Raw genomic sequence first — 26,997 nt, forward strand, 5'->3', positions numbered from 1 at the left:
TCTGTTCGGAAAATAACAAGCATATTTTGTTCGTCGTTTACCAACAAATTTCCAAGAAACCTTGGAATTCAAATTAGTATAAATACATATTTGTATATGTAACTAGCTAATGAAGCACATAGAGCAAAATGGACTTGTCAGATGTTCAAGGAAAACTTTATCCACAAAAAGTCATATTGGATACTAGCATACAAACGGTGACAGGGGAAGAAGTTCGTGCTGGAACAGAAATCTCCGTTTTACTTTGTGAAAAACTAGTAACTTGTGTTGGTGATGGAGACTATTTAAATGTCAATGTTGGATGCAGTACGAGAATTACCGACAGATTCGACAGAATATATTTGAACCCTGGAAATAATGAGTTATTTGCTGATAATCATTGCAATGAAGAAACATTTAAATCGTTTAACGAGTTGTGCCATGAACGTCCTCGCTACTTTTCCTGCAATAAAGATTTGTTTGCAATTGATGAAAATGAATGTATAGTCAGAGTAAATAGTGGGGAGAAACTCGAATTCAAGACGTTACAGGCTAACACCAGTGTCAGAAAAAAACCAAAATCCCCAAAGATTGTATTGTGTAACCGCGATAACTGTGAAATTCAGATACCGTCTGCAAATAAATGTTCATTCCAGGGCCTTGAAGACCCCCATCATTACACACCACGCGAGTTGTTAGAAAACTTTCCTCTACCAAGGCAAGTCGAAATAATTGACGAAAGTCTTTACAGATTAGGATCACCGTACATATGTTCTAAGGAACTTGATTTCCAGTCAGTTACAACAAACTATTTTCTATTGTTTACATTTGAGCCACAAACTGGACCTCTGTTTGCAGGATTTTAACTACGACACCAAGTTAAGTGTTGTGAATTAGCCGATCCAACTGCAGTGAAACTTAGTAGACGTATAGACAACAGCCAGGTTGGAGAGACGTTTTCTACAATATTTTTGTTTGAAGAAAATCAAGATGACCATACGGTATTGTCTGTGATTGGTAGACAATGCTTAACTCCAGTAACAAGATTTAATGGTATTTTATAACTTACGTATCTGTTTTTAACCGTCTCCTAGCAACTATTAAACCGCTTAGTACTAGAAATGAATTCCGTAATACAGTATAAAATTTAAATTAATTATTTTTTGGTAAAATTTCATTCTTCAACGTTATAAATTTATTATTTTAGAAAAATAAGAAGAATATTGACTTCATCCGGCTTAACAATGCTTTTATTTTCAATAGTTAAAAACACAACTACTTTATATTGCTATTTAAATATTAACGTTTCATTGATTCAAATATTGTATATGTTATGACAAATAGTACATTACATTCAAATGTTTGCAAGATTTTTTTTTTTCTATTTTTAGGGGGAGGGGGTCTATAATTAATATAAAATGCATGTTATTTTATTTACAATTGTAGAATTTTATTCTTAAAGGTTATGTGATATACATTTTTGTTCACTTTTCAATGTTTTCATTATTTTTGACAGTCGCTCTTAATTCTGTAAGGACTAACACATTTAACTTGCGGCTCCTCCGTCTCCCTCTCATTCCCTTGAGAAAACTATGTTGAAAATTCCTATCCGCCTTCAAAGATGTTGTTCACAGTAAATGAAAAGTACTTATGGCGAAGTACTGTCACCGGATTTTGTATATCTTTTTTTATTATTCAATGTGCAAGGAGCATAGAGCAGTATTTTATACCGAATGAAAATCAAATTTTAGATTTTGTATTGATGAAATTAGTAAAGTTCGATGTGCGTTCGCTTAAATTCGTGGAAAAAGCAGCCAAAACATATACCACGAAAGTTGGTTTCCCAAAAATACTTTCACAGTACTATAATTTTCTAATTATCGATTGTGTTTCTAATGGTAGATTACCTATATGTTGCAATGAGAAAATACTTAAGGCAGGATAACATGTTTCCTTACCTATACAAACCGTAGAGAAAGAGCATGCTTTTGTGTACGTTTTATGTTTTGTTGGGAATGGAATTTTCAAGAAGTAAAGGTTCTTGTCACACAATATCTTATATAGAGATATAACTGTGCCCACATAAATATTTGGGTTTGGGTTTGGCTCAAATTTGATTTTTCAAAAACAAAAACGCGAGTAAAAATGTATGTTTAGTCATATAAGCTAATTTTAACATATCTGTGACATGACAGTGACAGGTCTGGGATCAAGCTGAAGTATGGCGTTTCTACCAAGAAATGTTCATAATAAACTATAACCACAGTCGCCTGAAGATTTCATAATTATAGCGAATAAATAGGGGGAATAAAATATTTTTAGTAGTATTATATTACACATCAGCGACCATTTTGCAATTGGAGGGTTGGATAATAACTTTTATAACACATCCTCGTTTCCCCTATATAATATAATTTCATAGACTTTTATAATTAACTAGTAACTAAAAAAAATTAAAAAGATATCAGTGCTTCTTCAGAAAATGAGCTCTACGCAACATGTGTACTTTTTTTTTATGAAACCCCAATAATGAGAATTTATTTATTTTTCAAGAAATGAACATACCTGAAGAAAAGTCTGGAACACATGAAATATCAGATAGTGACTTCGGGTTTGCAGAAGATGATTTAGAATCCTATGAATCAACGCTTACGACTGAAATAAGCAAAACATGCAACACACAACATATACCAGAACGTAATAACACACTACCAAAGCAAACTGAACGAAAACATTTGCGAAGATTATCTACTCAAGAGGAGTTCATAAATTCCATCGATGATAGCGATACCGCATCCGATCGCTCCTCAGGAGAATATGTAGATGTTCTATTAGACAGAGAGGAAACACCGCCATTACCAGAACGGACCTACATTGACCCTCCTATTGCACAAGATGATATTCAGTCTAAATATGATACTTATGTATCAGGTACAGAGCCGATCATAGCCGACGAAGGAGACAATACAAAATCCGAAATCAGCAATAAAGAACCAGAAAAACAATCAGAGGTACCAAGTATAAGTCGGCCAGAGGGTGATCTCAGATCCATTACAATGATTGAGCTTGGAAATCTGCTTAAAAATGTTAAGCTTGGTAAATTTGCCGAAATATGCTGTGAGGAACAAGTTGATGGCGATATTTTCATGGACATGACTGATGAAATCCTGAAAGAGGAACCGTTTAGTTTGAATCGGTTTCAAATTTTGAAAGTGACAAAATTAAAGGCTGGATGGAATCCGAAATAAGAACAATGACATTTTTCATTATATCTCTCATATCTTCTTGGTAGAGTTTGTGTGCACAAATGGAATTAAACATGTGTACAATATGTTGCTATCTGCTTTCATCATAAAACAGAATAATTCTATCTACAGCTTATTCAATATTACAAAAGTAACCTATATGAATATTTTTTAGTAGTCATATTATATAGTTCCTGACCTCAAGGTTTATGTTGACCCTATGACTAATATGATTGCGTTTTTGCCTCGACATGTACAAAAAAACTGTACGTTTGGATAGATTTTCAGACATATTAGGTCCTAGAAAAATAAAATTCAAAATCCTTAAGGTTCATTTTTTATAAATTTCCTGTTAACAAAAGTTTAAATTTTTGGAAAAACTAAGGATTTTCTTATTCCAGGCATAGATTTCCTTAGCCGTATTTGGCGCCGCTTTTTGGAATTTTGGATCCTCAATGCTCTTCAACTTTGTAATTGTTTGGCTTTATAAATATTTTGATATGAGCGTCACTGATGAGTCTTATGTAGATGAAACGCGCGTCTGGCGTTCTAAATTATAATCCTGGTACCTTTGATAACTATATTCATAACAATGAATTGAAAAATATGGCAGTGTTTGCAGAATGAAATTCATTTCTGTTGTTTTCCTTTCCAAACTAGTATCAAAACAGACGAACTCCTAAATCTCATTTGATACGGTCAACTCAATTACATAGTTTACATCCCCGAATTTTCTGGAATATAAAATTCATCTAAAATTTAATTATCTATTCCTGTCATGCCTTAAAACTTTACCAGGTACACAGGTTTGTCTGTAAATAAAAATGTTGGTGTGAACACGGCTATACATATTTGCCAAAAGGTTATGATAAACCTTGAGCGCTAGTACAATTTTCCATAAAATCACGAAATGATTTTCTAAAGAATGTTAATCCTTTTGGACTTGATTTAGTATATATGATTCACGAATTGAGTAAATACTCATGCATAATCATTGAGGTTAAAATTCTTGTTTTGATTGGTCGTTAGTTATATTTGGGCTGCGACTTTGATCTCCTAGAATGCACATTAACAATGGTCTAAAACATCGCATTAGATAAAGGAAATTAAGCTGATTCGGAATTAAAAACCTTGATGATCTCGTGTGCGCTCGACTCTTACATGGGAGATTGTAGATTCGATCCCTGTCATGATCAAACTAAACACTAAATTGGTATTTTCTCATCACTGCTAAGATTGCAGCATGAAGGATTTAGAACAAGAACTGGTTGAATCAGAATGGTACCTTTTTTCCAACGGACTATTGCATTGTGAACTATCACGTACAAAGCAGATATCATATTCATAGCACAGTAACATAGAATGGTCATTAAATGCATGGGTCATTTGTAAGTTCAAGTGAAATACAATTTTAGACAATCACATAAAGAATTCGGTAGAACGCTCAATCCTCCCCTTAACATTGGACAGATGTCTAACAGCACAGAGTGGGGACATACTGTAAAAATATTAGTTAAGAAAGGTTAGACTCTCAAAAAAAGTCCACATAATTTTTTAGTCGATATATCCTACAAAAAGTTTGTGTATATATATATATCAATCAGGGTCGTCTACATCTATATTGCGACTAATTTACAAATGAACAATAACAAGTTAAGTAGCCTTTCATGAGATGTTTCATTGTATGACAACATATCAAGAAGTATATTTCCTACAAAAACTACTTCATTACTTTTTTTAAATAATAAAAGTCGATATCTGGAAGGAAGATAATTGTATATTTTGTATATAGAGAATATAGGTAAAAAGCAGTAAACCACAACAATCAGTTTGCATAAAAATATGATCCGGACGCATTTGCAAGCTTTTATCTTAACTTTCTATGGCGATAATTTTGTTCAAAATAAAGCTTCCTTATTTACCTTGAATTGTTATCTCGTATTTGTACCATGCACGATGGCTTGTTACGGATAAAGTTTTTATCTTTTAAGGAATTAGGAAGTCATAATAATATGGTTTACTTGATAATAATTAAAAACTCTGGTAACATGCTAATTCAGTAAAGTTTTAATAGTTATCTTTTGTGTATTTGTCATTTGATAAAGCACTGATAAAGTCAGTGTATCTTAATTTAGCATTACAATGTTATTCATTGGTTTGTTTTAAAATTCATATATAAATACATGTAATTGTATGTACACTTAATGCATGCTAAATAATTATGAACTAAATGTCAGAGATGACTGATCTTATAAATCTAATTTTAATCGGTATTTTCTAGAGTCAATTCTGTACTTTTGTATACTTTAAATCTTTCTCAAAAAGGAAGATGTGGAATGGTTGGCAATCAGGCAAAAGAGAGGAAAAGGGTACTAAAGGGACATTCAAGCTCGCAAGTCGAATGTGAAATGACAACGTCATGGCTAAAAAGAAAAAGACCAGACAGGAATCCCGCTATGTTTAATCACCTTGTTCTATATGAAATATGATATAGTATGAACATTTATCTAGACAGGAGAACCAGTTTAGGAAAAGACAAAAAGAAAAACAACATTACCCAAAACACAACATAGAAAATAGAAAAACAACATTACCCAAAACACAACATAGAAAATAGAAAAACCAAAGACTGAGCAACACGAACCACACCCAAAACCGTTACTGTGGTGATCGCATATGCTTTGGAAGGGTAAGCAGACACTGCTCCACATGTGGCATCCGTCGAGTTTCTCGTTACTGTGGGGATCGCATATGCTTTGGAAGGGTAAGCAGACACTGCTCCACATGTGGCATCCGTCAAGTTTCTCGTTACTGTGGTGATCGCATATGCTTTGGAAGGGTAAGCAGACACTGTTCCACATGTGGCATCCGTCGAGTTTCTCGTTACTGTGGTGATCGCATATGCTTTGGAAGGGTAAGCAGACACTGTTCCACGTGTGGCATCCGTCGAGTTCCTCGTATCGGAAGGGTAGGCAGACACTGCTCCACCTGTGGCATCCGTCGAGTTTCTCGTATAGGAAGGGTAGGCAGACACTGCTCCACATGTGGCATCCGTCGAGTTTCTCGTATAGGAAGGGTAGGCAGACACTGCTCCACATGTGGCATCCGTCGAGTTTCTCGTTACTGTGGTGATCGCATATGCTTTGGAAGGGTAAGCAGACACTGCTCCACATGTGGCATCCGTCGAGTTTCTCGTTACTGTGGGGATCGCATATGCTTTGGAAGGGTAAGCAGACACTGCTCCACATGTGGCATCCGTCGAGTTTCTCGTTACTGTGGTGATCGCATATGCTTTGGAAGGGTAAGCAGACACTGTTCCACATGTGGCATCCGTCGAGTTTCTCGTTACTGTGGTGATCGCATATGCTTTGGAAGGGTAAGCAGACACTGTTCCACATGTGGCATCCGTCGAGTTTCTCGTATCGGAAGGGTAGGCAGACACTGCTCCACCTGTGGCATCCGTCGAGTTTCTCGTATAGGAAGGGTAGGCAGACACTGCTCCACATGTGGCATCCGTCGAGTTTCTCGTATAGGAAGGGTAGGCAGACACTGCTCCACATGTGGTATCCGTCGAGTTTCTCGTATAGGAAGGGTAGGCAGACACTGCTCCACATGTGGCATCCGTCGAGTTTCTCGTATAGGAAGGGTAGGCAGACACTGCTCCACATGTGGCATCCGTCGAGTTTCTCGTATAGGAAGGGTAGGCAGACACTGCTCCACCTGTGGCATCCGTCGAGTTTCTCGTATAGGAAGGGTAGGCAGACACTGCTCCACATGTGGCATCCGTCGAGTTTCTCGTATAGGAAGGGTAGGCAGACACTGCTCCACCTGTGGCATCCGTCGAGTTTCTAGTATATGAAGGGTAGGCAGACACTGCTCCACATGTGGCATCCGTCGAGTTTCTCGTATAGGAAGGGTAGGCAGACACTGCTCCACCTGTGGCATCCGTCGAGTTTCTCGTATATGAAGGGTAGGCAGACACTGCTCCACATGTGGCATCCGTCGAGTTTCTCGTATAGGAAGGGTAGGCAGACACTGCTCCACATGTGGCATCCGTCGAGTTTCTCGTATAGGAAGGGTAAGCAGACACTGCTCCACATGTGGCATCCGTCGAGTTTCTCGTATAGGAAGGGTAGGCAGACACTGCTCCACATGTGGCATCCGTCGAGTTTCTCGTATAGGAAGGGTAGGCAGACACTGCTCCACATGTGGCATCCGTCGAGTTTCTCGTATAGGAAGGGTAGGCAGACACTGCTCCACCTGTGGCATCCGTCGAGTTTCTCGTATAGGAAGGGTAGGCAGACACTGCTCCACATGTGGCATCCGTCGAGTTTCTCGTATAGGAAGGGTAGGCAGACACTGCTCCACCTGTGGCATCCGTCGAGTTTCTAGTATATGAAGGGTAGGCAGACACTGCTCCACATGTGGCATCCGTCGAGTTTCTCGTATAGGAAGGGTAGGCAGACACTGCTCCACCTGTGGCATCCGTCGAGTTTCTCGTATATGAAGGGTAGGCAGACACTGCTCCACATGTGGCATCCGTCGAGTTTCTCGTATAGGAAGGGTAGGCAGACACTGCTCCACATGTGGCATCCGTCGAGTTTCTCGTATAGGAAGGGTAAGCAGACACTGCTCCACATGTGGCATCCGTCGAGTTTCTCGTATAGGAAGGGTAAGCAGACACTGCTCCACATGTGGCATCCGTCGAGTTTCTCGTATAGGAAGGGTAAGCAGACACTGCTTCACATGTGGCATCCGTCGAGTTTCTCGTATAGGAAGGGTAAACAGACACTGCTCCACATGTGGCATCCGTCGAGTTTCTCGTATAGGAAGGGTAAGCAGACACTGCTCCACATGTGGCATCCGTCGAGTTTCTCGTATAGGAAGGGTAAACAGACACTGCTCCACATGTGGCATCCGTCGAGTTTCTCGTATAGGAAGGGTAAGCAGACACTGCTTCACATGTGGCATCCGTCGAGTTTCTCGTATAGGAAGGGTAAACAGACACTGCTCCACATGTGGCATCCGTCGAGTTTCTCGTATAGGAAGGGTAAGCAGACACTGCTCCACATGTGGCATCCGTCGAGTTTCTCGTATAGGAAGGGTAAACAGACACTGCTCCACATGTGGCATCCGTCGAGTTTCTCGTATAATTACAAACCCAATGATAATTCTTAGAAGGTAGTTCACATTAAAAAAAGAGGGGTACTGATTCGAGAAAATGGGGGACTGAACCCTGTTAAAATGACGAGAATGTAATAAAACATACATTATAGTCAGCTATAAAGGGTCCAGACATTACCTCATGTGAAACAATGCAAGAAAACTGAATGTTCCGGGTTTTTCAAAAATATTTTCTACCTTTAATGCTCATTTATAGTTATTTTCTACGCAATAAACCAAGTTCAAACCCTTACATGATTTTAATAATACATATGTATTAGATGGTTTGTACATTTAAAAATAAGAAGATCATCGCTGTGATATGATTGTCAATGAGACAAGTATATAAATACAAGATCAAACAACAAGGATATTATTAACAGTCACTGTATGGTGTAGTAATTTGACATATACACTGGTTCGTCTTCCTCTTCTTCACTGTGATAACATAACTATTTACATAATTACATTTGTATAACATCCCGCATTTACTAGTATAATGTTTCAATTTCATAACAAAATATTAAATAGCTGAAGGTATTGAAATCAAGCATAATGTGTTGGTGTAAATACACTCAATCGGTCTGACATCAATATTAAGAACAAGAAAAACTTTGGAATTGTTAAATAAATATAAAATATCATAACCCTTATCATATACATTTTTAAACAATTGTGCTTATAACATAATTATGTTTTCTTGAATTACACTGATGACCAAAAGTGTTTTAAGCCAGAAATTTATATTGTTTGAACGCACAAAAATCCAAGAAAATTTAGCGTCATAATAAAACTGTGAAACGTAAACATGTTTGCCCACTGAATGAAATTAAAACAAGTATATATGTTCACTGAAATGGCCACGGTGGTAGTTCAACGTAAAATAACAAAAATACCTATTTCTAAGGAATATTCAAACGGAAATGTCGTAATCAAATGGCAAAATCAAAAGCTCAAACGCATCAAACTAATGGATAACAACTGTTGGTACAAGCATTTTAACCTGTTTTTTTTTTAGCTAGCTTAACCTCTCACTTGTATGACAGTCGCATAAAATTTCATTATACTGACAATGATATGTGGCCAAACAAACAAACATGTATGATAGGTAAAAAGGTCAAAAAAGGGGTAAAACAATCAACATTGAGTTATAATGTTAATCGCTATAAAGACAATCAAATATGTAACAAAGAAACACAAAAGGCATATAGACAAAGCACATGAGCACAAATGAAAGACAAGAATACAAAAATTACCAGAGCACAATAACACAATAGTGGGATGTATACGTTCAGAGCCAGGTCAAATAGATATCACCGAAAACAGACTCAACAGAAAAATTAATATTTATAAAGACAAATATAAGAATATTACTAAAACGCGTGAAATTTTGCATGTAGACAGATCAGAAACGCACTTAATTATAATTAAGGTATTGGTAACTTCCGATGAACTATTTTTAAGAAAAAAAACGTTACCCTTGTTGATCATCGGTGACCTTTAAAAAAGTATGATTAGTAACTGCCAGCTTTTGAATACTGAATAAGTTGGGAAATATATATCCCATATGCAGGTGAAGTTGGTATGTCAAATTCGATGTATAAGTCAACTTCTGTTTCACTACTTGCAGGTCAACATTGAAGTTGTGGTTTCAAATCCTGCACGTCGACTCTTATCTTAGCTTACTTATATAGTCATTTTTTCCGGCTTCCTCAAACAATAAAGACTGGCCACAATGAAACAGCCAATGTTGCTGTTAGTAGTGTTAAACCAATCTTTCTATCGATTAAGCAATCATAACAAATATAAAAGAAGATGTGGAATGATTGCCAATGAGACAACTCTCCACAAGAGACCAAAATGACACAGAAATTAACAAATATATGTCACCGTACGGCATTCAACAATGAGCAAAGCCCATATCGCATAGTCAGCTTTAAAAGGCCCCAAAATAACAATGTAAGTTATGTTTAATCAATCTTATAATGGGGTAGCTATAAGAACATTATACTATAATACAAATTAAGCATGTGAATAACTTTCGGGACTATTATTCATGATCCCCGTTCGTGCAATACATATATATGCATTTTCTTTTGTTACATCTTCTGACATCGGACTCCTCTTGAACTGAATTTTAATGTGCGTATTGTTATGCGATTACTTTTCTACATTGGCTAGAGGTATAGGGGAAGGGTTGAGATCTCATAAACATGTTTAACTCCGCCGCAATTTTGCGCCTGTCCCAAGTCAGGAGCCTCTGGTCTTTGTTAGTCTTGTATGATTTTTAATTTTAGTTTCTTGTGTATAATTCGGAGTTTAGTATGACGTCCATTATCAATGAACTAGTATACATATTTTTTAAGGGGCCAGCTGAAGGACGCCTCCGTATGCGGGAGTTTCTCGCTACATTGAAGACCCATTGGCTGTTGTCTGCTCAAGGGTCGGGTTGTTGTCGCTTTGACAGATTCCCCATTTCCTTTCTCAATTTTATTCAGAAACTATACCAGAAAATAACGAGATTGCATCACTACCTAGTTGTTACACATTCAAGGTCCTTATTAGTCAAAACCAGTTTTACTTCACGTACGAGTCAAATGAACATGAAGTTTCGTAACTAGAGACAAATATTCTTCAATTGAATTGACATTTAAAAATATGAAACTGAAATCACTTTCATAGATAAAGGCAAAAATATTTCCTGGCCTATAAATAATATGATAATTATAGATGATCGTTGATCATCTCAACGATATTGATTTTCTCGCTTGAGCCGGGACGGCGAAAGAGAGAAACGCAATCGAGTTGAGATGACCAATGATAATCTGTTTATCGCTATTTTTTCTATGACGACGTTGTCAATTTCATGTCAATTTCGTTAGCAACGCCACGTGCCTGCTTAGTTTCTAGCGATAATTTTCCATATCAGGCGAGTAGCTGATATGAAAATTATCACAAAAAAAGATCAAAGGAAAAATGCACAAAATAGCGATAAACAATGATAATACATGACCAAATACTTCAATTTCTTGTATAAAACATGTTGAATGCAAACATAAAAATCAGATAACCTTTATTTTAATTTAACATTATTAAATGGAAAAAATTGCTATTGCAAAAGGATAAAAAATATTGGAAACTACTCGGGATACTCTGCATTAAACAAAGAAGTTATTTTTGGAATATAAAGCATTTCACACAGCATAAATTAGAGATAGAAATAATAAACTTCAACTGTTGGGGAGAGGATATACTATGGACTTTTGATAGGGGTTGATGTTAAACAATAATTTAGTAAATAGGAGGAAAAGGGAGCCTTGGGTAGTTCGTTAAGGGTTTTTTTCTGTTAAAAGGAACTATAAAACGTGCTGAATTGGTCACTTTTTATTGTAATTCTTATTGTCATAATACATAAGTCTTGAGTAGTCTTTAAATGACAATAAATTATTTTCATACATTAAAAGTAAATGCTGTTTATTCGATTCTTTTTCCTTTTCGTGCAAAAGATTTGACCTCGAGACCTCGAGGCGCTTTCGGATGGCTAAAATAAAATCTGAAATTTCATTCTCATTATTTAACATTCTGTCTGGCAAAAATATATCCTTCTTACACAGGACAATAATTTAGATATACGTATAAGATTACTTTATTCATTTATATCATGATTTTTTTTTCTAGTTATGATCAGTGTTTCTTCAAGATATGGTATGAAAAGTTAAATGCAGTCAAACCAGGGCTTCACTTCTTAAGGGAAAAAAACTTCAATGGACTGATGCAAAATTCTGAAAAAAATCCGACCATGGTACACATTACACATTAAACAAACATTCTTAACTACATATAATAGGGAACAGAATTGTGGTTGACTAAAAGTTTTTTGGGGGTTTTACTGAACGTTTAAATGTGAAAATATGAAATCAGCATAATGATGATACGTTTATACAGTATACAAAGAAGGATAAGGGAAGGTTATGAAAAGTCTCAAAACTGTTATTAACTAAAGGACGTATTAAAACTGTTATTAACTAAAGGCTATCTTCTCATATTAAAAAATAAAAAATTTAATATAAAAATCATTTTCAAATATAGGAAAAAAAATTAATATACGAAAATGATGTGTTAACATTAAAAAAGAAAAACACTATAATAATTTCTTAATATAAAACGTGACATGAATTTTTAATATAAGAAAATTACTATTTTAGTGTTTGCTACTTTTTCTGATTCTTGGTGAACCGCAAACATTTATGTTAAGCGGAAAGCAATATTATAGTATTAATGAGTGGGTGTTTTTATAATGGTCCTGTTATATGTCCAAGGTCTGTAATAATGGTCGAGGAAGTCTGTAATGGCCCGAGGCAACGCCGAAGGCCATTACGGACATCCTGTCAACGTATATTTGTTCCACCTAACAGAAGTTCCAGTGGAAACTTTATTATAAACAATGTCATAATACCTGTACCTGTTGGAACACATATTCTATAATTATTATTCCGTTAGGAACATCTACTGTAATATTTATTCCTGTGGAAATAATATTCCAGAATAGTTTTTCCATTTGGAACTTATATTATGAAGGAACTTCTATTCTGTGACAATCCGAGACCATGATTTCTTAATACATTTATTAACCAACTGCACAAACGTGTATTTGTTGCTGCCAACTTGATGTACTCTCTTACTCTTTTAATGACAGTTAAGTTTGAAAAAAAAATAATTGTACTTCACTATGATAAAGCTTTTAAATATACCAAATATCTAAGATATTAAGTTGAAAGAAGTTATGTGTTGAAAAATAGGATGATCCCTTCAAGTATATATAGTTTTTTAATGTTGGTTGCCGGTTACTATTAGAATAAAATAAAATACAAAAAGGTATTATACTCTTTACAACTTAATTTTATTAACTTTATTAAAAACCCTAACTGGGCTTACTACAGATCAATACAGGCAAACTGGGCATTAATACAGGGCCATTACAGAAAAACAGGGCTATTACAGAAAAAAAACAGGGCCATTACAGAAAAAATGTAGTTTTTAATAAACAGTCATTTTCTTCTATAATGTACTTAGTTGGTTAATAATAAATTAATAAGAATAAAAATTGTTCTACAAAATTATTGTTGACTATATCAAAGTTCTTGGGTTCATCGCTTTCCGGAATTTTACCCTGACGTGCACTGGATTTTACTTGTTGCGGAAACGTTCTGTTTATTCATTCGGCACTTTCTGACTTTTTCCTGCAACGACCAGTGCTGATAAAACGTATTTTTTCTCTTATAAGTTTAAAGCATTTCTCTTTCTTCAAAGAACGCTCTGCATGTACATTTTTCAGAGTCTGTCTGTTCTATATATTGAACTTCACTACAGATATTTTTATTTTCTATATAGACAAAGAAACCTGTTTTTCTCACATGATGATGAGAACACGTCATGTCAACATTACAACAAAAAAATAATTGTTTGCTCTTAATAGTTTTACTGCCCTTATAATTGTGGGTTCGTGGTGTAGTTGTTAAGTCCGATGGCTACAGTGTTGAAGGTCCCAAGTTCGAGTATGACTCGGGGCTCTGGAAATTTCAGCACATCACAAGGGTGACTTTCGGCCTCCCACACACTTCTCTGGTACCCAGACTGGAGTTTAAACTAGAATTGGTACTTTAGAGCCTCGGTTGGTCATCGAACTCGGTTGGTCAAAGTTCTCCCTTCCTTTAACCTGGAGATCAATCTTCTGATATACCTCCAGCTTGTCTGTTTCCGCAGAGTGGTAGGTAATTCTCTCCCAGTCCTCCACCATAATACATTGTAACAGACTACCCAGTGTCTTAGCACTCCCTTTGTGTTGGGTGGGAGATTGATTGTCCTTCCAAAAATAATTGTCGTAAATATTCATTAGTGACACATCTGTATTAATCCTAGTCAAATAATTATGAAGTCTTGAAAGGCTATTATAATTGTTTTTCTTTGACCCCTTACTTGAAGTAAGGCGTCAAAGAAAAAAAATTATACTAGCCTTTCAAGACGTCCAAATTATTTGGACTATATTAATCCCTATCATGTTGCCTAGTATAGGGAGTGTACATGGATGCCACTGTACCCTCACAGCTTTTGAGGGGTTCTTCTGATGAAGGAGCCATTTACCAGTACATTCCTTTTTTTTAACATACATACATACTTTATAACCTTGAAATCAAAATCTGAATTATCCAAAGTGGAGAAGTGGATAAACATAAACTAAATTCGATGGCATATGGAAAAAAAAACATTTTTCTCACAAAGTAATGAAGTTAGAGATTACTCTGACGTCCAAAGGCTGTTTTGCAAGACATGCTAGGGCTGTGGGACCACAGTTCAAGCTTGTGTGGCAAAACAGCAATTGGAATTCAGAGTAGTCTTAGACTAAAAGTAAGCAGGGCTCACGCTACCAGGCGACTTGGGCGAAGAAGTCGCTTTCCCGACCGTCACTTCGCTTTCCCCGACCCCCAAAAGCGAAGACAAGTCGCCCTGTTGTTTACGATACTCGCTTTCAGTCGCTTCCGTCATCGGACATTTTCAATTTTACCAAGTTGATGAAACATCAACTTTTTATTGATAATTAAAGAAATTTAGACATAATCGATTAATAATCTTATGAAATGAGGTTGAAGCATCGTTTTTGCAGTGTGTAGCAAGTTATTTGATAAAAAATACAACTTTTTATCACTTGGTGCACTTCCGAAAGTTCCGGTGCTTGTTACTCTAAAATGTACATTAACCTAACTTTCGGCTGCAAAATAAGTTTGTTACTTCATTTAAACTTGATAAAAGTTGCCCACAGTAAATGTTCAATCCATTTATTGCATTAAAAACGTCATGATCCTTTCCAAATAACTTGTCAACCCTACTAAAACTTGTTATACCATAAATTTAAATTGATTTATCTACACAATGGTGTATAACACTTCCACCTTTGTTGTCGAAATCATCGGTAGCAGGCCATTCAGGCATACCCAAGTATGTCAACTGTAATCAATTTTAACAAATTTAAGTGATGTTGACACAGAGCAATCTGCATATAATAGAATTTCCCGCTCATGTGACATTTTTCTGAGACAAATGCCTTTGCTCAATAGGTAGAAAGTTTTGTTGCTCTTCTTTATTTACCACATGCATGTATTTGACAAGACATATCATGACATGTAATCTATCTTTTATCTATTTATTTAATTTTAGATCAGAAAATTGTGGTGGAAAGTTTTTTTTTACCAGTACCACTAGACTTAAATATTTTAGTGCTGAAAAACCAGACTGGAATTTCTTTGACATAGCAAAACAATAGAAAATAAATTAAATTAGGTGAGTATTTATGTATTACAAATGTATTAAAAATCAATATAATTTTTTTTATATTTAATTATAGATAGATAGTTTAGAAGACCATTGTTCACATAAAATAGAGAATGGAAATGGGGAATGTGTTAAAGAGACAAAGAGACAACAACTCGACCATAGAGAAGACAACAGTAGAATGTCACCAACAGGTCTTCAATGCAACGAGAAATTCCCGCACCTGGAGGCGTCCTTCAGCTGGCCCCTAAACAAATATATATACTAGTTCAGTGATAATGAACGCCATACTAAACTCCAAATTCATTTTGAAATTGTACATAAGAAACTAAAATTAAAAATAATACAAGACTAACAAAGGTCAGAGGCTCCTGACTTGAGACAGGCGCAAAAATGCAGCGGGGTTTAACATGTTTATGAGATCTCAACTACCCCTATACCTCTAGACAATGCAGAAAAGTAAACGCATAAAATATGTAGCAAATTTAATTTTAGATTTCTGATTTTTAAGATCAAAATTTCATTAACATTATTGTATCTCTCTATTATCAAGTTCAGCTATTATTGGTTTTTAATTATATCTTATAAAACTTAGTTTAAATTGAAATAATACACACCTTTATTGAAGCATTATTTTAACATTGTATATACATGTTTTTGAAACACTGATCTCATCCAGTAACCATATTGGAACACCAGTTTTGTTTTTATTTGTTATTTCCCGTCTGTTTGTCCCAAAATTATTTTACATTCTCTAACTTTAGTTTACCTCAAGCAAATGTAATAGCAGTTATATACAGTGCTTATTTCCACAAAACACAGATCAAGTTTGAATTTTGGAGGAGTCACTTTTACATGTAGTGTTCTAGAGTTATGCCCCTTTACAATGGAAAAAATGCAGAATTTTTGTTTCCATTCTCCAACTTTAATTTGCCTCAACGAAATGTTACAATGTATGAATCTAATTATCTTATACTCATTTCTTATTACCACAAAACACAGATCAAGTTTGAGTTTAGTGGCATAACTTTTACTGTTCTAGTCTCTAGAGTATACGTAACGCCCCTTTACAATGTAAAAATGCTATATTTTTTGGTTTCTGTGCTCGAACTTCAGTTTACCTCAACCTTATGAACCTTATATAAACAATAATTGTAACCTCAAATCTCAGATCTATTATAAATCATTTTTGTAATCGGCTAGAAAAGCCTCTTAACTTAAATTTATAAGTTAAAAAATGACAATGCATGTATGTTTAAGAAATTAATTAATGATTTTGATGATAGATTTGAATTGTTCTTTCAATAGTCCCACAGGTTTTATCTTTTAAAAATACTGCTTTATTTTAATGAAAAGTGCTTTTTTAAATCAAGCTTTTTTTTAATGATAAAAAAGAGTCATATTTTTAATAAATGAATTTTTAATTTCAACTGGTATCATCCTATTTTTTTTAAAGAAAGAGAAGAACATATGAAATAAATAATCAATTACAATAATTTAATTTTGGATGTACGCATATTATTCAGTGTGCACCAAATTTTTTACGTTATTTCTTCATAGACAGAAAAAAATATTACAGTCATTCCTTAAATAGATCTGCAGGATATAAGTAAAAAGGTTTCAAACAATGTGTGTTTTAACTGTAAAAGTTGCACAATATTTTTTAACTAATATTAATTGATAGATATATCTATAAAATGTTTTGCATATATTTGTCTTTTGTTTCTTTTGTAGATGTATACATTGCTGTCAGGTTATTGGAAATATTTTTTCCAGAAAGAGGAGTACAACGTCTTGATTCTTGGTTTAGATAATGCAGGAAAATCAGTGAGTATATTGAATAAGACAGAAATATATAAGATGAAGAGCACAGCTGATCTATCAACATGCCTGCTGTTCCTGAAAACAATAATAACTTCAAGTGACTGCCACAATCACTGATGACGGAAAACTGATTAAAAAAACTATAATCGACTTAAGAATATATGTTGATTAACCAATGAAAAATGAGTTCAGCTATTGCTTGAGAGCTTTCAGGATTATTGCAACAGGCTCAACAGTTCCCAAGCTATTAGGCACAAAGGGGATATAATAAATAATCTGACATACAAAAGGTATGAGCAAGTTAACAAGTCCAGCCTTTAAAAAGTATATGTGAAGAACATGGTCGTAAAAAGTACAATAGTTTACACCTGAACTTCTGATGAACATTTATTTGTACAGCAATACCTGCTAAGGATGTTGTGGTGATATTGAGCTGTGTTAGTATAACCTACTTGTTTTAGTTGTATTTTTAAAGTCTTTCTGTATAATATTTTCAGACATACTTAGAACAGTCAAAGACAAAGTTCAACTCCAAGTACCAAGGAATGAATCTGTCAAAAATAACAGCCACAGTTGGACTAAATAGTATGGAAATCAATTTATGTTTAAACATGTTTAACTTTTTAAAAAGATACAAAACAAAATTTAAATCAAAAGCTTTCACATTTGCGCAGATGTCAAATTTTCCTAAAAAGTCAATAAAATACAAGTGTTATGTATGAACTTTTTTCTCCTTTTTGTATTAATTGCAAAATTATTTTCACAAAAAGACATTCCAGAGCTTTTGTAACAACCAAAATTAAATAAATGATCAAAGTCAGCTTTATATCACACAAGTAAGTAATTATTTTTTACTCTGATTACCAGTGAAACAGCGAATGATAAATATATATTACTTATTCATTATGTATTGAAATAATCATAGCATAATGTTGAGTTTAGGAACCATAATTTGTAGTATACAAGTTACTTCAATCATTGTGCATCTATATCAATGCAGTGCAACTTTTAATATTTATTAGTGTGATGGAAAAAATTTTCTTTAAAATCATTTCCCACTTATAAATCAAGCTTTTTATGCCCCACCTACGATAGAAGAGTTATGCCCCACCTACGGTAGTAGAGGGGCATTATGTTTTCTGGTCTGTGGTCCAGTCCGTGCGTCCGTTCGCCCAAACTTAAGGTTAAAGTTTTTGGTCAAGGTAGATTTTGATAAAACTGAAGTCCAATCAACTTAAAACTTAGTACACTTGATGCTTATGAAATGATCTTTCTAATTTTAAAGCCAAATTAGACTTTTGGTCCCAATTTCACGGTCCACTGAACATAGAAAATGAAAGTGGGAGTTTCAGGTTAAAGTTTTTGGTCAAGGTAGATTTTGATGAAGCTGAAGACCAAACAACTTGAAACTTAGTACACATGTTCCCTATATGGTATGATCTTTCTAAATTTCATGCCAAATTAGATTTTTTACCCCATTTCAGGGTCCATTGAACATGGAAAATGATAGTGTGATTGGGGCATCCGTGTACTTAGGACACATTCTTGTTAGATGAATAAAAAGAGTCATACTTAACATTCTTTGTAAGTAAAACATTTTAGTTATCATTTAGTTCATGAAGGAACAGAAATATTTGTATAGTTAAAGTGATTTTATATTGTCAGTATTCTTGTTTTCAGTTGGAAAGATAGACATTGGAAGAGTACGACTTAATTTCTGGGATCTTGGTGGACAAGAAGAATTACAGTCATTATGGGATAAAGTAATTTTTGTTTCTAATAGTATTTTTGTTCTTTGAACATTTTGAATTGACTTCATCATCCGTATAAAATTAGTGTGTTTGTCTGTAGTGTAGGTGGTCATGCTGAGCCATTAAAAAGACTAAAGATTAAGTCAGTTATAGTGTCATGTCTACATGCTGTCTCACCCGACTGTTACTTTGTGAGCTTCTATGGTAGATATTGACGCTGTTTATCAATCTAGAACAAATCACGGTTTATGTTATGTGTATCTCATTATGTGCTTGTTTTGAATACATTCATCAATTAATCAATTAATCAATATTTAAGTGTTTGTACATATGTAATGGATAGAAACCTTTTTAGATGTAGTTCAATAACAGTAAGAGTATTTAATAATTTTGAATAATGGTATATTGAATTTTACAAAGTAAGCTATTTTTAAACTTAAAATTTTATACAGTATTAAACAAATCTTACCTTATAATGAAATTTACTACTTAAATTATATATTTTCCTTAGGAATTATCCATAAGTTTTGAGTTTCAAACCATTATACAATGAACTTATGTGAATAATATAATATGAAAGAAATGAGCTTGACTTGAGTTTCTTTAGATTTGACTTGGACTTCTGAAAATTTTTAATTGTTGAACTAATATGCATTGTAAGTAGTTACATTTTTCTGTTATACAGAGTTGCAAAAGAATTATAAACGATATAACAATTGCTATTCCAGCTGACATTTGGGATAGTATAGCAATATATGATAAAGAAAAAAGGTATCAAAGGTCTAATTAAAAAAATGATAATTTATGTTTACCCTATTTTATTTCAGTATTATGCAGAATCTCATGCAGTAATATACATCATAGATTCTTCAGACACAGAAAGAATAGATGAATCAAAAGATGCTTTTGGTATGTTTACATAACTCTATAGGTCTACCCATTCATTTTATGTTTGTTAGATTTTCATGTTACTGTTAATTTCTCTTGAACTTATGATATATCAATCATATTTCCAATTTTCTGAAACTGCAACATATTTCCAGAACAAGTGGGTGATTGTGTGTCAGTGTTCTTCTTTTATAAAGTTTGTTTGTCTAGCCTGCAAGGAAAGTTGTTTTGAAACATTGTTACATATCTTGTGAAAGAGGGACACAAAATACCAAACTTTTATTCAAATTTATAAGGCGATGAAAAATTGACAACACCATGATGATAAATGACAAAAAAACAAACAACTGTTGACAAAACACATATAGAAAACTAGAAACAAAGCAACTTTCAATCCACCATAAATAGGAAGTGTTCTGAGGTGCTATAGTAGAGTTAAAAGAAGATCCTGCTCCACATGTGTCACCCATTGTCTTACTTTATAAAATATGTAGACAACTTGTATTTCACACTTGTTGTTTTTGAGTTCATTCTCAAAAAGTGTGCAAAATTAAAATGTTGAATTACTTTGTAGAAAATTTGTAGAATTTATGAATTCATGGTTTTGCAAAATTCTCTCTCTATATATATATATATATAAGCCTATAGAAAATGTGTATTTTATTAAACTTGAGTTCATGGATATCCTCCTCCCTCAGAATTCACGAAATTTGTTGTCCCACTTGAAAGAGATAATGGAAATTTGAGCTCCCATTTAATCCATTAGTCCCAAATCAATCCATGTGTTTGTAGATAGTAGATGTTTTTGTGTCCTGTTAAATTGTTCCTTTTAAAAGTTTTGGATTCTCATAAATTCTATGTATACCTTTTGGACTAGTTTGAATCTCGGTCTATTTCTGTAATTTATTCTTGCATATTTTTGATTTTTAACCCTGTATGCGTACATTGCCTATGTAAATTTTAAAATTGTTTGTATGCACATTGAACAACAAATTTATGTGACGTATATAATTTTTCTGACGTCAGACACTCAAATCAATCCATGTGTTCGTAGATAGTAGATGCTTTTGTGTCCTGTTAAATTGTTCCTTTTAAAATTGTTATACGATGATGACTGATGTACCCATATTTTGACTATTTTATTAATTGTGACTGTTTATTTAACGCATCATGTAAATGTAGCGGAATTTGATGAGACTGTTATTAAAGTGAGAGGGTTAGCGCTATAGAACCAGGTTTAATCCACCATTTTCTACATTTGAAATTCTACATTTTGACAGTTCTTGTCCATTCGTTTTTGATGCGTTTTGTTTTTTTATTTTGCCATGTGATTATGGACTTTCCAAATTGATTTTCCTCTGAGTTCAGTATTTATGTGATTTTACTTTTTATATTTAATCTGACCATAAAGCACGGAAAGTGTTTTTTGTCTAATACAGGGATTTGAATGCTCCTAGAATGAGATTCAAAAATATAACCAGATGCAACTGAATTATCATTTTAAAGTAAAATAAAACAACAAAGACAACAGCACCCATCAATTACCGCATGGTAAGAGTTTTGAATTTTAAATTGAATTATTTACTTTTTACATTTTACAGATAAAATGATAGTGAATGACATGTTAAAGGGTGTACCACTACTTATTCTTGCCAATAAACAAGATCTGGAGGTTTGTATATATATAAGTACTGAAATATGAAAATGTTCAGCTGTTGTAGGAATACACCTTATGGCTATTTAGTCCATTCCAGGAAAAACAGTCATTTATACAACTTCCTGTTTAGGTCACCGGTCGAAAAATGGAGGTCATCAGTAGTGAGCTGAGGGAGAAAAAACTTTAGAAAGTGATCATCAAGAAACTTTGATATAGTATGATCCACTTTTTTCGAAATTAAAATTGAAGTAAAAAAATACTTAGTTTGAAGTATTTACGGTAGTTTAAACAGGTCTCATTAAAAAGTATCATGCATGGTGAATTGTTTAAACAGGGTCCCAGATAGCTTCAACTGGATGAATTTTAGAATTTATTCGGAATGGAATAAATAGCAATTAGGTGTATGATAAACTAAAGCTTTGTATGTTATATACTTGAGATTTTAAGATCCAACCGTACAACACAGATATACTATGACGAGTTTGTATTATAACTGATCGTTTTCTTCTTTGTGATCTTTAATGATTACAATTCTTTATGATATTAATACTATTTAAACAATATCTTTTGGAATTACATTATATAAAGTATGATATGTTGGTATGCTGTTATTTTTCTAGTTTGCTGATATAAGATATCTGTTGAGTATAATCTGTTCATTAATTTAATATTAACCTCATCATTAGGCCACGGTTTTTTAATTTGTTGGTTTACAGATTTTCCCCATAAAAAAGTTGGGTCGGTCGGTCGGAAAAAAAAAGAAAAAAAATGTCTTTGAAAACAGAAACAATATGCAAAATAAATATATATTTCACCTTACTAACACAATGTTTGTCTTATATGCTGTTTTGTCATCATTTCTCAACATTCAGTTCGATGAAATATTATTGATCAGTGATCATGAACATCGCATGACATCTTTTAATAATTTCCTGTAAAAAAGGGGGGGTTGCACGGACAAAGACGAAATTAAATCGTTATTTCACAAACAAGAAAAACAGATTCAGGTAGCTCTCAATCAATTCCAGAAAACTTGGTGAATAATAATCTTCAAGCACAAAAATTGATTAAGAAAAAATTGTCAAAACGTCGTACGAAAATAAGTTTCAACACACGTGTCGAAAAACGTAATAGACTCGTCCACTGGAAAAACGACAAAATCGGGTTAATCAGTTGTCAGGCAATCCGGTTTTTATCCCAATGATCGATATTTTTCGTTGTCTATGAAACAAGAAAATTTCAAATGATTTGTATATATTCAGTACTTTAATTGATGTATTCCACCTGTCCACATTTGGACAAGTCTATTTCTCTGAGATGATGCATCTTACGGACTGATGACAAATAAGGGAAACGAACTTATTTTGTAATTGGTTTTAAACACAGGTTTCGTTCCGTAAAATTATTTGCGCAAAAGACATTTCAAGGTCAGTTATAATTGATTTGTCTATTTTTAGAAACGTAAATTGGAAGTTTTATTTTTCACAACAGAAAGTGTTATCAACTTTGTTAATGATTAATGCATTTCATTTCATAAAAAAAGAAAATTTTAATTATATTTCAGGGAAAATACATTTATAAGGGTCGGCGGGAATAAAAAAGCATGAAAAGTCATTTTATTTTTATTCTTAAAATCGGAAAAATCGGGTCGGCGGATCTGTAAACCAACAAATAAAAAAACCATGGCCTTAAATGAATGTACAATGTCAAACCACTGCCTTATGTCCATCCATTCATCTATTGCTTAGACCTATTATGGCATTAAATTAACGGTTTTGTATTTAAGAATATTAAAAATGCTGATATATTCTTTTATACTTTAAGGGTTGTATGAAAGCTTCAGAAGTCAAAAAGGTGTTCAACAGTAGTGCCCAACTGTTTGGAGATAGAGAATGCAAGTTTCTTGGTACATCTGCACTCAAAGGGTAATAAATTTTAAAATATTGAATTGTTTGAATGTTCCATCAAAATATTCTTCAATTCCAGCAGAAAATACATTGCATATAACTTTTATTAAACAGTAGAAAGCCTTTAATATTTTATTAATACAAGAACATAATGTCAAAAAAGTATGAACAAAATGAAACAGTAACCCTACAACAACAATAATAAAAATACAGATCATAAAAAGGTTCTCCTGAAATACACAAGCAACAGCACTATATACAAAGCTGTAAGTTGTTTTGGATCTGAATAAGCAGAAAGAAATTCAATAGAACTGAAATAAACTTAAGGACTAAATGTGCAAAAAAAAGTATAAGACAAAATCAGCCACTGGAAAGTTTCATGACACTGACTTAGGTTAGGTATATTTAAAACAAGGTTTATAACTAATTTTGATACTTTAAGAATATCTCTGATTTTAATAAGGATACTAGTCATTATAATTTTACAATTACTGAGGAAAAAAGTAATGCCATGCTTCATAATAACATCTGAAATGATGATGTTTACAGGAAAAAGTAATGCCATGCTTCATAATAACATCTGAAAAGATGACATGTGATCAGCTGTCATTGTTAGAAATATTGTGCGATATTCTGTGTAAAAATATAATATCTTCTTATTAGAAACACATTTTATAAAATACTGACATCTTAAAGTTGTTGTAATATATGATTTATTTTTGCCAGAGATGGTGTCCATGAAGGAATAGAATGGATCAAAGAAGGAATTAAAAGAAACAATATAGACAGACCTCCTATGCAGAAAGAAATAACTTAAAATGCTCATATTATTATGTAAACAAATGAATGTTTATTATAAGATAGTCACATGACATCCCTTCTTCCAATTAACAATAGTATGAAACCACCTTGCTGTAGTGTATTTATGCTAGGATAATTTCGTAGTTGGTTGGTTCTTATATATAACAAAGAGTATACTTTACATGGAAGTTTAACAGCAAAATCAAAATATATAGTCAAATGTATAATTTAATCATAAAAACAGATGTATCATGTTCAGACACAATTTTGTCTAATATGTTGATGGTTTTTGTCAAGTTTTCAGTAAATTCAAAGACCTTTAACTTTGGAAGCAGAAATACAACCGAAATTGAAATATGATTGTGGAAAAGAATTTAAAGGCTGATATAAAGTATTTTTATGTTATTGAAAAGAGGACCAAAAAGGTTAAAAAATGGAGTACTCAAATTCAATTGAATTTAGTGAAGTGTTGCTAAGCAAGATACAGGTGTTTGAATTTTTGGATTTTTGTCATCAACGCCATTTTTTTATGACAAAGACCATTTTTAAACAATTCCTTGTACTTCATTGTTTCAAACACATGATATGGCTCAGCCTCTTTCTCATGTTTCAATGGCTGAATTCTGACATAACTGAATTGTTACATTTTCTGACTAATTGTGTGTACTAGCATCTGAAAAGTCCTGTTACTTCACCATTTTCATTTGGTATACTGTTGACCTTACATTCCATACGTTCCATACATTTTAGCAGATAATGAGACTCTTACTCTTAGTTGTGGTTCAGTAGAAGTTTTACATTGTTCTTTTATGAGGTTTCTTATATGTTTCCTTTTGAAGAATAACAATATTTTTTTAATTTGTGACATTGACAGTCGTACATAGTAGTCAGAATTTGGAATATCTTACAACATGATATCTACTGTCATGTACCACAAGTTATGAAGCATTTCTTTAAACCTCTTTAAACATCTTGCTGATTTTGCATCAAAGCATAAGAAACTTAACTGTATGTTTACCAAATTATTTCTTTGGATTCCATATAAAAATCCTTGTCTGATTTTGTGAGTCAAATTTGCGATAACTTGTGTGGTTTTCAAGCTTTCTGGGACCAAGGACCAACATTGTGTTTATTATATTTTTGGGGGATTATGTTTCATGAATATTATTGCCTGTAGTCAGATTTACTGTTGCTAAAATTGTATGTAATGTATATTGATTTTAGGGTAAACACTGTTAAATAGTAGTAATTTTATTGTAATATCACTGCCTTTAATTTATAAAGTAATGATGTTTTACTTATTCAACATATTTTGTAATCTTAAACCCGATATGTAAATAGATATTTTCATGCTGATAACAAATTGAGGTTATGTCCCTGCACACACCTTTCTTCATCTTGGTAAATCAAGATTTCCAAGTCGATTGAAATCAAAATCCATTTTTAAGAAAATAAGACTTTTTTATGAATAAAATAGCAGTATGCTGTATATACACAGCACATCCATTATTGCATTAAATGCAAGGTGACAGTAACATTCCTGGACAAGTGCAGATTTTTTTCTTTAATGTTAATGTGCTTAATTTAATAAAATATTAGAGTAATTATGCCAAATCTCAAAAATTGATACATCTACAGAAATTAAACTTTAATTACTAACTATAAAATCAAAAATGGATGTTTAAACCTCCTGCATATCATCAAATTAATCTTTAGGTTATGAAAAAATACATGTGGAGTATAACTAAAAAAAATACCAGTATTTGTATTACATGTGTTATTGGTAGATTTTCCTGTATATATCTGTCAACTCTTTGATAATGATATTCTTAACTTTTGTTGTTGATATAAATGATAATTGTGGTTTTATAACCATGATGAATCTGTAAAATATTATGCTGTTTATAAGAGATATTTGTTTATTTTTAAAATAAATTGATTGTATATATATCAGGGTTATGAAGCAGATGTATGTATATTTCATTGTAAACATACTAGTGCAATAAATTATTCTTTTTTATTTATTATTCATTTTGAGCCCACTTGGCACAATGCTCTTCTCATCAAGTGGCATATGTTGTCTATCGTCATCATCAGTTGTTGGATATTAACTTTTACAAAATCTTTTCACCTGAAATTACTGGGCCAAATTTAACAAAACTTGGCCACAATCATCTTAGGGGTATCTTGTTTAAAAAATGTCTGATGACAGTGCCTGCTGACAAAGATGTCTAGTATGTGAGCAAGAATATAGATAGAAGAACTTATATTGGCAAAAATTATCAGGCAGTCAAGATCTACGAGTAAACTAAATAGTTAAAATCGGGGTTTTGCATTTGCGCCGATCTGCATTTCATTTGCGCCTATTTTTTCTTTTTAATTTGCGCTGATTTTTTTTTTCATTTGCGCCGATTTTTTTACAGGTAAATTACAGGTGAAATGCTATAAGAAGATGT

At 33.2% G+C, this 26,997-nt stretch overlaps 2 protein-coding genes across 2 annotated transcripts; both read left to right on the forward strand.

Annotated features, from left to right (window-relative positions):
• Positions 1-849: 849 nt before the first annotated feature.
• LOC134694315 (uncharacterized) lies at positions 850-3,327 on the forward strand. The gene is made up of 2 exons (XM_063555323.1): positions 850-1,032; positions 2,533-3,327. The coding sequence occupies exon 2, from the start codon at positions 2,535-2,537 to the stop codon at positions 3,225-3,227; it is 693 nt and encodes a 230-aa protein (XP_063411393.1). The 5' UTR covers positions 850-1,032; positions 2,533-2,534; the 3' UTR covers positions 3,228-3,327.
• Positions 3,328-13,564: 10,237 nt separating this feature from the next.
• LOC134694326 (ADP-ribosylation factor-related protein 1-like) lies at positions 13,565-26,561 on the forward strand. The gene is made up of 9 exons (XM_063555333.1): positions 13,565-13,652; positions 15,600-15,722; positions 17,448-17,540; positions 18,035-18,122; positions 19,218-19,300; positions 20,116-20,197; positions 21,778-21,848; positions 23,658-23,758; positions 24,467-26,561. The coding sequence occupies exons 3-9, from the start codon at positions 17,448-17,450 to the stop codon at positions 24,555-24,557; spliced, it is 609 nt and encodes a 202-aa protein (XP_063411403.1). The 5' UTR covers positions 13,565-13,652; positions 15,600-15,722; the 3' UTR covers positions 24,558-26,561.
• Positions 26,562-26,997: the final 436 nt, after the last annotated feature.

The sequence above is a fragment of the Mytilus trossulus genome, chromosome 1, assembly GCF_036588685.1.
Source record: "Mytilus trossulus isolate FHL-02 chromosome 1, PNRI_Mtr1.1.1.hap1, whole genome shotgun sequence".
Lineage (NCBI taxonomy): Eukaryota > Metazoa > Mollusca > Bivalvia > Mytilida > Mytilidae > Mytilus > Mytilus trossulus.